This window comes from Agelaius tricolor, unplaced genomic scaffold, assembly GCF_023055355.1.
Source record: "Agelaius tricolor isolate 1412-34295 unplaced genomic scaffold, bAgeTri1.0.p SCAF_13, whole genome shotgun sequence".
NCBI lineage: Eukaryota > Metazoa > Chordata > Aves > Passeriformes > Icteridae > Agelaius > Agelaius tricolor.
In genome coordinates this window covers 5,728,691-5,742,229 of record NW_027269273.1, presented here as the reverse complement: position 1 = coordinate 5,742,229, position 13,539 = coordinate 5,728,691, and the positions used below count along the sequence as shown (strand labels likewise).

General features: G+C 47.9%; 1 protein-coding gene across 3 annotated transcripts in view; it reads right to left on the bottom strand.

The window, feature by feature from the left end:
• Positions 1 to 13,539, bottom strand: part of PRKG1 (protein kinase cGMP-dependent 1) — a 383,398-nt gene that overhangs the window by 106,781 nt on the left and 263,078 nt on the right. For all 3 annotated transcript variants that reach the window (XM_071438575.1, XM_071438577.1, XM_071438574.1), the window contains exon 5: positions 4,113 to 4,176. In XM_071438575.1, the coding sequence (XP_071294676.1) occupies positions 4,113 to 4,176 (64 nt within the window). The remainder of the gene's footprint in view (positions 1 to 4,112; positions 4,177 to 13,539) is intronic.

Sequence of the window (13,539 nt, the reverse complement as noted above, 5' to 3'; positions counted from 1 at the left end):
TAGATTAAAATTCTGAATATTAATGATTCCACTGAAAGAATTCCCAAAACTGGGAGATGTGGGAATGCCATTCGCTGTCACCATCATATTTTCTGAAAAATCCCTTTGCCAGGATTTCCTCTCCTGGCAAGCTGAGAAGCCTCGGAGAGGAAAATGAAAACAATAAATATCTGATTTGCTTCTCCTGTGTTTTGCTGCTTTGGACATTGTTTACCAACTGGCCATTGTTTGACTGGTTTCATGTGAATTGTTTTAACTTAATGACCAATCACAGGCTGTGTCAAGGCCCTGGAGAGAGTCACAAGTTTTTTATTAGTGTCTTGGTAAGCCTTTTGTAAGTATCCTTTCTCTATTCTTTAGTATAGTTTAGTATAGCATTCTTTAATATAATATAATATCATAAAATAATAAATTAGCTTTCTGAGAACATGGAGTCAGATTCATCTTTCCTCCCCAAACAGGGGACCCCAAAATTATCACAATTCCCAGCACTTCCAAGCTGTGGCTGCTCTCCTGTTAACCCAGGAGGCATTAATCAAGTGCTTTACAGCTGGATTTAGGGCAATTAGCCATATTTATATTTAAATATCTATTTATACCACAACTGTGATAGATCAATATTATATATTTCAATGTTTTATAAAGTATTATCAGAGAATCATTGAATGGCTTGGGTTGGAAGGGACTTTAAAGTCCATCCCTGTGCCATGGGCAGGGACACCTTCCACTATCCCAGGCTGCTCCAAGCCCTGTCCAGCCCGGCCTGGAGCACTTTAAATTCCTATACATCCAGCAATAATCCATAAATATACACACACGTGGTGTTTGTGAGGTCCCCAGGATGAGGTGAGAGATGAAAATCTGACTTCAAGTTCTCAGAAGGCTGATTTTTTATTTTATGATATTATATTAAAGAATGCTGTACTAAAAAAAGAGAAAGGAGACATCAGAAGGCTTAACAAGAATGATAATGAAAGCTCCTGACTGGCTCAGAGAGTCTGACACAGCTGGCTGTGATTGGTCAATAATTAAAAACAATTCACATGTTTGGATAAACAACCTCCACATTCCAAAGCAGCAAAACAGGGAGAAGCTGAAGCTTCCCAGAAGAAATCCTGGTGAAGGGATTTTTCAGAAAATATCATGGTGACACACACACAAAAATATCAAAGCTGTCTCAAGCTCTGGATACACAACAAAGGAGGCAAATCCACGTGATGTGGTTTAGACCTGACATTATCTGCACAAGAAACTGATCTGCAGGGTTTTGTAAGCAAATCACAGCGCCTTTGTCACTGTCTCTGCTGCTCCAGCTGCTCAGATCCCTACACACAACATCTCCCATGGATTACCAGGCTAAATCCCAAACAGCCAAGGAACAGGATTAGGAAATGCAGATGAAGAGGCCTGGCTTGAAAATGCCAACGAGACCTTAATTCCATCTCCTCCTGTGCATCTGCAGCTACAGAACTTTAAATTCTGTCTGCGGCACCAACAGCACCTGGAGCTGCTGGGGTGAATCCAGGGGAGCTCATGGAGCTGCTCCAGGGCTGGAGCCAGGCTGGGAGAGCTGGGGGTGCTCACCTGGAGAGGAGAAGGCTCCAGGGAGAGCTCAGAGCCCCTTGCAGGGCCTAAAGGGGCTCCAGGAGAGCTGGAGAGGGACTGGGGACAAGGGATGGAGGGACAGGATACAGGGAATGGCTTCAAAATGACAGCAGGCATGGCTGGATGGGATATTGGGAATGAGGAATTGTTCCCTGGCAGGGTGGGCAGGCCCTGGCACAGGGTGCCCAGAGCAGCTGGGGCTGCCCCTGCATCCCTGGCAGTGCCCAAGGCCAGGCTGGAGCAGCCTGGGATGGTGGGAGGTGTCCCTGCCATGGCAGGGGTGGGATGGGATGATCCTTAGTGTCCCTTCCACCCCAAACCAGTCTGGGATTAGTTATTCCAGCTGCCCCCAGCTCTCCGAGTTCCTGCCTCCTTCCCCTTCCATGAAAAACCCAGTTCAGTGGAGCTGGGATAGATGTTCAGGCAGGTGACAGCTCCATCCCTGACACACAGGCAAAGGGATCCTTCTTTGAACCAGGAGTAGGAATTTGGAACTGGGGAACAAAGTTTAGAAGAATCAGCTGTAGGCACAATGCAGAATGTGAGATCAAATGGAAAATTACAAAATCATCAGTACCTGGAAGAGGCTTCAGAGGAGAAGAGGTCAAGGAACCTTAATTACAACTATCAGTAACTGAACACCTGGTTTGAGATGGAAATCCTACAAGTTTTACATTTGAATAGCACAGGGAATAACCTTAAAGAGGAAAAGCACTGCCAGAACGTGAAGCAACTTAAGGATGGGAAAGAAATCCTGATTTTGTGCCACAAAACCTGAATAAAAATGAAGAGGGGAAAAGAGGGAGAGGAGGAAATGCCAGCCCAGATCGCTGAGCACCGCCCATGCCCACCAAAAGCTCATTCCACTCCTCAGCCATGCCAGGAACAGACTCCCCATCCTACTCCCTTCAGCATTTTAATTCCATTTGCTAAATACAATTATCCATAAAGACTGAAATTACTGGCAGTGTTGGTGCCACCCAGATAATCCCTGTGTGAGTCACCAGACACGCTTTTCCATGGAATATTAACAATTCCCAGATCCAGAGGGGTTTTCCAATACTTCACAGTTGTAACCTATGGAAAGGGGGCTGTAGGCAGGTGGGAGTTTATACCTAAATACACAGATTTGAGAGTGACTTTTTATTTTTAATTTATGCAAAACACTGCCTATTCCATCCAAGGCAAACTCAGAGAAAATAACACTCATTCCAAACAGAAAACTGGGAGCATCCACCCTAACAATCCAGATTTATTCCCCATAAATGCTGCTTTTGTGCCTCATTTCTTCACTGATATTTATTAAGAATGTTTTCCCCAGCTGCCACGAAACTTGAAGTGTTTCTGGAAAAGTTTTATAGACTTTATTCTCCTCCTTAACTCTTGATAAGGAGCTTAATGCTGGTGATGTGATCCAAGCAAATTCTGGTTGGGAGTGGGGTTTTGAGATAGGCAGATGGAATTTACAGCACAGGGAATTCATATCCTTTTTTTTCCCTTAAATCAGAGCATTCCCTGGCAGTAAAGGGAATAAAGCTTATCTGTGAATATGCAATTATTCAGGGTGACAAACAGCTGATTTGTTGGAGCCACAGAATTTATCTGGGCACTAAATAAAAAGGCAGAGAAGGAACAACACCCCAGCAAAGCTTAGAAAAAAAAGGAATTCAAATCAACTCCAATGTCAGCAGCGCTTTTCCTCCAAATCCACGGGAACATCTTCCCTGATGGAGAGGCAGGGATGAAGAAAAGCCAGCAGGAATGAAATAAATTACTGCCACACACTCATTCCCTGCACTTAAATCACCTTTTGGAAGGGTTTATTAATGACTTTCTGGGATATTGAATTCCTCAGGCTCAGAAGGGAGTGTTGTGGGAATAAAATATGGGGGGAAAACTCTGATATGACCCAAATATTTTACATCTGCTTATAGGGCAAGGGGGATTTGGGGTTTTTTGGTAGGGTGCAGGTTAAGGGGTTTTGCATTTTTGGAGGGCTTGTGGTGTTTTTTCAGAGGTTTTTTTTTTTTTTTGGTTGGTGTTTTGTGGGTGATTTCTTTGTTGTTTTAAATAGACTTATTAAAAACCTGACCCTAATGAGACCCCAGTTAAAGCCAGGCAGGCAAAGCCCAACTCCACCCCAACATCTCAACACTGCTGCCACTCTTCCCAGAGCACCTTTTCCACAACACCTTTAAAACATCAAATCTGACATGAGACCAGGTTTACACATTCCCTTCCTCCCCACCCCTCACCCAGAGGCTGGAGAAGCTCATTCCAGCTTCTGGACACCACAGGAAATTATTGATTCACTCCCCAATTGGATAAAAACCCAATTTAAAAAATATATAAACCCTATTCAAAACTGGATTCATTTTCCCCACAACTCCTCTCATGGCCTCGATGGCTGCCAAACTGGGGAGCTGCTCTTTGGGGAAAAAGAAGAGGCTGGATATTGCCAGCAGAAGGTTCTGAGCTCATGAAATCTCAATATTCAAAGCTCTTACCTCTTCCAGGACATCTGCAAGCTTGCTGAGGATCTCCTCGGGAAGGCTCTGGAATGTGGGAACGCTGCAAGAGAAAAGAAACCTCCATTAATGGATCCCTTTACACAGGGCACACATCCAGCTGCTTTCCTGCCCTCTGTCTTCCTGAGACTCCTCCTTCATGCTCTGGGGCTGAACAAGGAAAAAAAAATACCATGGAAAGCTGCAGGATGCATTTGGTGATGATGGGAGACCCCTGGGATGAACCTCTGGAGAGCCACCCCTAAAGCTGGTAATAAACTAGGGATCTACAGGAATACATCACACAGGACTGCATTTTCTTCTTTAGTCATTTAACTCCTTTTTATACAGTTTTACAGACCTTGTGTGGGACTCTAATTGGTCAGGAGCTTTCTTGCCAGTTACTTATTTGTTATTAACAAGTTGTTATTCTGTATTGATTGCTCATTCAAACCCTTGGAGTGTACATGCAAGAAAAGCTGTTTGTGAGATAGTTTTCATTTTTCTATCTAAAGGTGTAAAAACAATTTATAAAGGTGCTGGTTGTTTTTTACCCAGGAATAGATTGTTATGCTGAAGAACTGCTCACACCAGGATTCCTTTCACATGGGAACTTGCAAAGTGCCAGCCTGGCAAGGCCAGCCACTGATTTTAGGAGAGCAGGCTGATTTTATGAAGCCTTTCTTCATGATTGAATTTCTACCTTACTGCAACAGGATCCATTCAGGATCCACTGGAATTCCTGTGTGCCACAAACCTGCTCAGTTCTATTCCTTCCTGCTCTGCTTCAGCCCCCCAGAAATAAAATGCAACCCAAAAGAGGTTGATGAGTGAAGCAGCCCCAGACAGAAGAGAGAAACTACACCTGGATGGACAGAGGGCAGCGCACAGAGCACCCATCCAAGCCCTCAGGGAGTTTCTGAACACTTCCCTGGCTGTTTCTCAGCCAAATTTGTGGCTTTTCTTCAGCCAAAAAAGTGACTTTGTCACTTGTTTGGCAGCAACTCCCTCAGCAAAGGCTGCCCGGGCCAGGCTGAGATGAGAAGGTGATGCAGCCATAAAGGGCCCCCTGGGGCAGGGTCCACAGGACTGCACCTAAACCAGTCTGGGGGGCACAGCTTTGGGTCTCCACGGCTCCAGGGAGTATCCTGACTTTGAAGCTATATCTCCACTGCCTTACAGCCCAGGAGGCTGTGGAATTGTCCTCCTTGGAGAGACCCAAAAGCCATCAGGACATGCTCCATGGCAACCTGAACCAGAGGACCTCCAGATGTCTCTCCCATCCTCAACCAGCCCGTGATTCACAATACTCTGCTTTCTCATCCTCTCTTTTCCATAAAAACCTGAGATCCATCAATACTCCCAGGTGATGCTGAAGGAAACACACAGCCACAACAAAAATTTAACCCAAAATACACCATGGCCCAGAGCAGCTGTGGCTGCCCCTGGATCCCTGGCAGTGCCCAAGGCCAGGCTGGATGGGGCTTGGAGCAACCTAGAGTAGTGGAAGGTGTCCCTGTCCATGGCAGGGGTGGCACTGGGTGGGATTTAAGGAGCAAAGGAGGCTCAGGGGGCCCTTGTGGCTCTGCACAACTCCCTGCCAGGAGGGGACAGCCAGGGGGGCCGGGCTGTGCTGCCAGGGAACAGGGACAGGACAAGGGCAAAGGGCCTCAAGCTGGGCCAGGGGAGGCTCAGCTTGGACAGCAGCAGCAATTTCTGCATGCAAAGGGTGCTCAGGCCTTGGCAGGGGCTGCCCAGGTGGAACCAGCATCCCTGGAAGGGTTTAAGAGCCATGGAACTTGGGGATATTGGTCAGTGTGGGGCTCAGCAGTGCTGAGGGAACAGCTGGACTTGATCTTTAATGTATTTTCCAACCTAAATTATTCTCTGATCATTTACTCTTTCTTTTAATTAAAAAAAAAAAGAAAGAAATAGTTTCAGTTGAATCTATTTAATGATAGCAAGACAAATCTGGGCTGATAAATGCAGAAAATATCACCTTTCATGCTCTCAGCAACAGCTTTTTTTCCTTAGGAAGAACATTTTTATTACTGGGAGCATGTGGGCCCACATTGTAACAGGAGCAAGCAAACAACTGGACAGGAATTCTGTGACAGCCAGGCCTAAGCATAAAATGAAAATTCATTACATCAATTCCAGCATTCCCAAATGAGGAATGAACTTATGGGAGAAGATAACAGCCTTGGACAAGTGGTTAGATTTTTGCACCCTTAAACTCCCAAATTGGGGGGAACTCACCACAGGGTATTTTTTTATGGATAATTATGCCTGTGAAACCCAGGAATAGGTAGTGAAAGACATCTATTATAGACCAAATCCATAAAAAAATAGGGAATTAGGCCCTAAGTTCTTAACTTCCAACTCTTACCATGAGAAAAGCCTAAAACTTCAACTCCGCAATAGAGCAAATAATGGGAAAAGCAATTTGTTAACAAAACAGACTCCAAACACATCATGGAATTACACCATCAATATCTCAGATTTAGGGGGGTTTATGGCAGGCCAGGATTCCCCTGAACAGCCAGAAGTGACAAAACAGCCAAATATTTGAGTTTCTTTGAAAAGAAGAGAGCAAGATTTGATTCTTGAGGTCAATAAAGATCCCCCTCTGCTCTCCACAGGACAATATTCAATGGATTCATAAAACAGAGCCTTATTTCCCTCTAAGAACTGCCTGGATTTTTGAAGGACTTGTGTACAAAAGGAGTGTTTCCATGATTATTTCCAGGTGGGTACTTGCCCTGAAAGGCAAATGGAGCCTCAGCTCTCCAGGGAGAGCCTTGAGCATAACAACTGAGCTGCAAATTGCTGCAAGTGGGAAAACACATGGGAGGGAGGCAAATGGGAGCAGAAAATCTCACAGGGAATCTTTGATCACCGCAGCAAGAGGCAGGAAAATCATATTTCCCTTCCTACAACTGTGTGAAAAAAGTATAGAAGGGCAAACATTCAGCCCTTGAGCTGGGATGTGTTTAGGGTGGAAAAAAATGACAGCAAACACTGCTCCAGCTGTTCAAGGAACAATTGTTCTGCCCAGCAAAGCAGGGTCAAACAAACCCAGACTTTCTCCACCACATTCTCCCCCCACTGCTCCTTAAATCCCATCAATAATGAAGATTTTTAAACACCCACTCCAGACAGTAACAGTGCTACAGCTGGCAAAATACATATTCTGGTATGCAACACTGAAAGTCTTCAGCAGAGATTGAGACTTGTGACTTTTCTCCCTACCTGCAGCACAAAGGAAGGACTTCATTTATTCCTCTTCTTCCACAACCATCTCTCACTTTGCCCAGGAAAAGCTGGACTTGATGATCTTGGAAGCTTTTTCCAGTTTAATGATTCAATTTTGATTACAGAAGAAACAAGAGCAGCTTGCCAACCTCTCCCAGCACGATGGGGCTCCTTCTACTCTGCTCACCCAGTCCTTATGAGGGACTTTCTCCAGCTGCTTCTTATTCCACCTAATGAGGAATAATTTCTGCACCTGCCCTGAATCCACTCCCTGGATGAGGCTATGGAATCCAGCTGGGGATGGAGTGGATATTCACAACTGACCTCCTGCTCACCTGCAACCCTCAAAGTTCTTGAAGGCAATATTGGTGTGAAAAAGTATGGAGAGCAAATTATTTGTGCCTATTTGATAGGCAAAATACAGCCTATCAAGGGTGGATCCAGGCCACCCTACAGAGGCAGCAAACAAGGAGGCAAAGCAGACCTCTAGTTCCAGGATTTGAGTTTTAACAGAAAATGCAATAAACTGGCTGATTTTAATCTCTCCACAAACAGCATTTTATCAGGAGAGTTTGACTGCCATGGCAGGGAACGAGATGAGGAACCTTCTCCTCATCCCTGTCCCTACACCCTGGACAGTGAGCAGGGCCATGAGGAGAGGTGACATTCTCCTGGCTGCATTCCCCACTGCTCAGCCACAGAACATTGTGCAGGGATGATGGCAGTGTCTGGAGCCAGGAGAATTTCCCCTGGGGAATTGCTCCCTGTCTGGAGTTGGCTCCAAACATGACACATTTTCCCAGAGAGCACCAGCTGCCAAACTCAGGGAAAGCAGCTGTGCTGAAACATCCCTGGATTGACTCCCTGTCCCCATGGAGGAGCAGGGACATGCACAACCCAAAGGTCATGGCTCCATCCCTGGGGATGCAGCCGCCAAGCTGCTCCCAACTTCCAGGTAGAAGCAACATCCCCATTAGCCATGCTTGGATTCGTGCCTGTGATCCATCCTGGATTCATGCCTGTGGTCCATCCTGGACTCATGCCTGTGATCCATCCCATGGGATGGCTCCTGAGGAAGCAGCAAGGGTTTCCAGGCAGGGCTGGCTGTGGCCCAAGGTGTTGTTTGCAGCCTCAGTCCCTGCCAGCTCTGACAGGACATTTATCTTCTGACGCACACCACAGCCCGCAGGGCTCCTGGCTCTGCTCTGCCTCCAGGACACAAAAGCAGCCATTCACTCTCTAAATCCTTTTCAAGACTCATTTCCAAACTTCTGAAGGGTGTTCAGTGAGGGTGCTCATCCAGGTCGGTGGCAGATGTTTCTCCTGGGATAAGCCTGGAACAAAACCTCTCTCTTTTATTGCTGCTTGGCACCATCACAATTGCTGTTGTTGTCACTGCTCTGTGCCTTGAGTAAGCAGAGCTCCAGACTCCAACACTACAGTAAAAGGAAATTAAGGCTGTCTGAGTTCCCTGAAACTTTTTTTTTTGGCACTCAACTGTAATGAAAGCTGAAAAATGCAAATGTCCCTCTTTAGCACACTTAGGATGCTCCTACTGCTCTGTCTCAGTTCCAAAAGGACTGAGGCTACATCTGATCAGCACCAGCTGATCCTTGATTTGGGATATCACCAAAAAACAGGGTTTTGGACAACTCAAGCAGTACAGGCAGCCTCCCACTGTTGAGTCAGGGAGGGAATGCTGGCTCCATCAGGATCATGGCATCACTTCATGGAATCAGAGTGGCTGGGGTTGGAGGGGACCTCAAAGCCCACCCAGTGCCACCCCTGCCATGGCAGGGACACCTTCCCCTGTCCCAGGCTGCTCCAAGCCCCAAAGTCCAGCCTGGCCTTGGGCACTGCCAGGGATGCAGGGGCAGCCCCAGCTGCTCTGGGCACCTGTGCCAGGGCCTGCCCACCCTGCCAGGTACATTCCTTTTGTGTTGCAAACTGAAGATAATTCCTCTTTTCTGTCAGATTATAATAAATATTACTTTAAGGATCAGCTGCTGGTTATTTTCATTCATAGTACCCACTAAAGAAGTGGCAAAAATTAATTTTAGAAAAGATGTATCTATTTCTAACAAAACCTCAGTCCTTCTCCAGTCACACAGGTCATTGCTAAGTCCAGGCTGGTTTTTGCTTGGATTCATTCAATCCCAGGATCCCTGAGGTTGGAAAATCCCTGCCAGCCCATGGAGTGCCAGCTGTGCCCAGTGCCCACCTTGTCCCCAGCCCAGAGCACTGAGTGCCACCTCCAGCCCTTGCTGGGACACCTGCAGGGCTGGGCACTGCAAGGCTCCCTGGGCAGCCCCTGCCAAGGCCTGAGCACCCTTTGCATGCAGAAATTGCTGCTGCTGTCCAAGCTGAACCCTTCCCAAGCTCCATTCCCTTCCCTGGACATGCTCCAGCCCCTCCAGGACTCTCTGGCTGTGAGGGCCTAGAGCAGGACACAGCTCAAAGAATATTAGAGAACCAGGAGGAAGGGACAGGGAGGGTGACTGCCACTCATATTCCCATTAATTTTACTTTGGGTTTGCCTTGGAAGCACCTCATGGAGCAGAAGTCTCAGGAAGAGGGAAGAGATTTGCTCTGCAGGTGCTGCAGATGATTTGTCTGCTGTGCTATAGCCACATAGGCAGTAAACCATTCACAATTACTCATTTTGGAGAAGGTGAAAATGGAACAGCCACAGTTTGAACACTCTGCCACTCATTACACAGCCCTTATGAGGGAAATAAAATCCTGAAAGGAGGTTGTGGGACATTTGTTTTCAGGGGTCTGGTTATATCCTAAGCCCTGCTACAGACAGGAAAACAGGAGAGAAGCAGAACTGATCCTATCCCTGATGAGCAAATACTGAAGCAAAGCAAGTGCCAAGAATTTCATTTTTCCCTCTTGTGCTGAATGGATTCCAAGGGATCTGCTGACATCACAAGACCAGAACTCTCAGTGTCCCTAAGGGGAACCTGAAATGATCTCAAAAGGATCAGAAAGGCTGGAAAGACCTCCAAGAGCAGAGTGCAACTCTGCCATGTCCATCATTAACCCATCCCTAGCCACCACATCTGTGTGGTTTTGAACATTGCAGGGCCCTCTTTCAGCCCAGGCTCTGTTTGAGTTCAATAAGGAGGGCAGGAACTCTGGAGGAGTGTTTTGCCTTGCTCTGTCAATCCCTGCCTCTCTCTGACAGGGTTTCATTATCACACAGAACCCTCCTACTGCATCTCCTGTGGCAGTCACTGGGGAGATGGGACTGATTTAAAAGAAAAAAAAAATCCATTTTTGATGTCAGAATGAGAGTGAGGGAGAATCATCAGCAGGTATGTGAACCCCTTCCTCCCACTGCACATGAATTTACCCAGAATGATTCATCTTGAAAGGGACAATTGCTCCCTGAGAGCTACCAAGGGTCAGCAGAAGCAGCAGCCAGTCTGGGAACCTCAGTGAAGTTTGGGCAGGCACAGTTCTGGTTGCTCATCTCCAGGCACAGGGTTCACTCTGCTGCTCCTGAGCCACCTCACAGAAGGAGCCTGCTCCTGCTGGAATCTTTGGAGGATGGCATGGGATGATTTTGGATCGAGCAGGTGGCATTCCTTCATATTTGCAAATCAAATTCTACCTGCAGTCCCAAAGTAGAGCTTTTCTACCTTCCAATTCACCCAGCTTTTCCAACAGTTGTATCACAGAACCCCAGGGTCCCTGAGGCTGGAAAATCCCTGCCAGCCCATGGAGTGCCAGCTGTGCCCAGTGCCCACCTTGTCCCCAGCCCAGAGCCCTGAGTGCCACCTCCAGCCCTTGCTGGGACACCTGCAGGGCTGGGCACTGCAAAGCTCCCTGGGCAGCCCCTGCCAAGGCCTGAGCACCCTTTGCATGCAGAAATTGCTGCTGCTGTCCAAGCTGAGCCTCCCCTGGCCCAGCTTGAGGCCCTTTGCCCTTGTCCTGTCCCTGTTCCCTGGCAGCACAGCCCGGCCCCCCCTGGCTGTCCCCTCCTGGCAGGGAGTTGTGCAGAGCCACAAGGGCCCCCTGAGCCTCCTTTGCTCCAGGCTCAGCCCCTGCCCAGCTCCCTCAGCCCCTCCTGGGGCTCCAGCCCCTGCCCTGGACACGCTCCAGCCCCTCCAGGTCCTTCCTGGACTGGGGACCCAGAACTGGACACAGCCCTGGAGGTCCCTCAGCAAGACCAGCACAGAGGGACAATCACTGCCCTGGTCCATCTGGCCACGCTGTTTTTGATATAAATACAGTGGTGATTAAAGATAAAAGCTGTCATGCAAAGCCTCATAGCCCTGAACACTGATTTTTATGATCCTGCATTTGCAATACAGCTGAAATTAAATTGTCTTTGGCTTGCACTGTAATCACCTCTTCAAAACAGTTTGCTGTCAAGGAGTTTCTCTCCTGCATTTTTCCCCCTTTGTCTAGGATGTTTCATGGGAAATGGAACCTCACCCTTCAACCTCTGGACAGACCCAGAGTGGGTGCACCAAGGCAATTTTCTGCTTCTTGATTGAACCACAGAATCCCAGGATGGTTTGGGTTGGGAGGGACATTAAAACCATCCAGTGCCACCCCCTGCCATGGGCAGAGACACCTTCCACTGTCCCAGGCTGTCCAAACCCTGTCCAACCTGGCCTTGCAACCCTGGAGCACCAGAATGAAGTCCAACAAAGACCATTACCTCACACAAGGTAGAAAACAAAGATTTTTGGGACTGATTCTCACAGTGCGCCTCAAAAGAGATCCTTAACACTGATCAGTGTGTCAAAATCGCAGTGAGTGTAAATAAGGGACAAGTGGCATTTGCATGCACGGTCTGGTGTCTCTCTTTCCTCTAAATTGGGTATTTACAACATATCCAAGATCAAATGAAGTCAGCAGTCTTGTGTCTAGGAGATCTCTGCTGCACTTGACAGCCTCATAATAATCTCTTTTTCATGGAGCCACTGACACCCTCTCCAAGCACAGCCCTGTTTGCTGCTGGAACGCTCCGTCCTCCTTTTAACCACCCCCACTAAATGAACATATCACAGAGATCACCATCATTTGCTGCCTTCAGAATTACATGTACACAAAAGAAAGATAAGCTGTAAATGTTTTTAACATCCTCTGAATCACCAGCTTTTTACATTCTCCTGGGCAACCTCCCCAAAGTAAAGGGACCTGAAAGGGCCAGGAGCTGCTGGAGCTGAGCAAGGGCCTGGAGGCTGTGGGTGCCCAGGCAAGGCTGAGGGAGCTGGGGCTGCTCAGCCTGGAGAGGAGCCCCAGCTGAGAGGGGCCCTCAGGCCTGGCTGGCCCTGGCTGCAGGGAGGGGCAGAGCAGGGCCCAGGCTCTGCTCCGGGGCCCAGCAATGGCCCCAGAGCCACGGGCAGGGCCTGAGCCCAGCAATTGCCCTGCACAGGAGGCACAACTTCTGCCCTGGGCACTGCCCAGCCCTGAGCACATTGCCCACACAGCCTGGGGGCTCTCCTCCCTGGGGCTGGGCCACAGCTGGCTGCACACAATGCTGTGCCCTGGCCTCTGGCATGGCCCTGCTGGAGCAGGGAGGGGACACCAGGTGCCCACTGAGCTCCTGCAGCCTCACACACCCTGGCATCCTGAGTAATATTTTTTTTTTAATTGCTCCCTTACACAGGTGTTGAGTGAATCTCCAGAATTCACAAAGCATTAAACCTTTTTTGTTGTTAGTTACTATGAAAATTTTTAAAACATGGATGTCCTGCCCAACACATTCCTAGGTTGGGAGCTAGCAGGGGTGACCCCGTGGCTGGCAGCATCACCAAATCCCAGACACTGGGTTTGGGAGCAACCTTGAGCTCCTCACTCTGGCTGATACATCTGAGATGATTTATGGAGGGACAAGTCCAAAGAAAATCCCCTCTGAGTGATCACCAGAGGATCACTTCTGAACTCACCAATGAGAACAGGCTTCCAAGAATTATTTAGTTACCCCCAGAGGAATAAGCCACAAAACACGGTACCAAAATCCAAAGAATTTTGTTCCTTTCATGGCGAAAACCCAGCACAAGCACACCAGGATGAAATCCTGGGATTGGCCCCATGAAAATCCAACTCAGAGGCATTTGAGACCTTCCCACAAATAAGCAGTGCTGTGCCAACCACAGAGATCCCCAGCAAGACCACCAGAAGATCCAAATGAGCCCAATTCCATGATCCC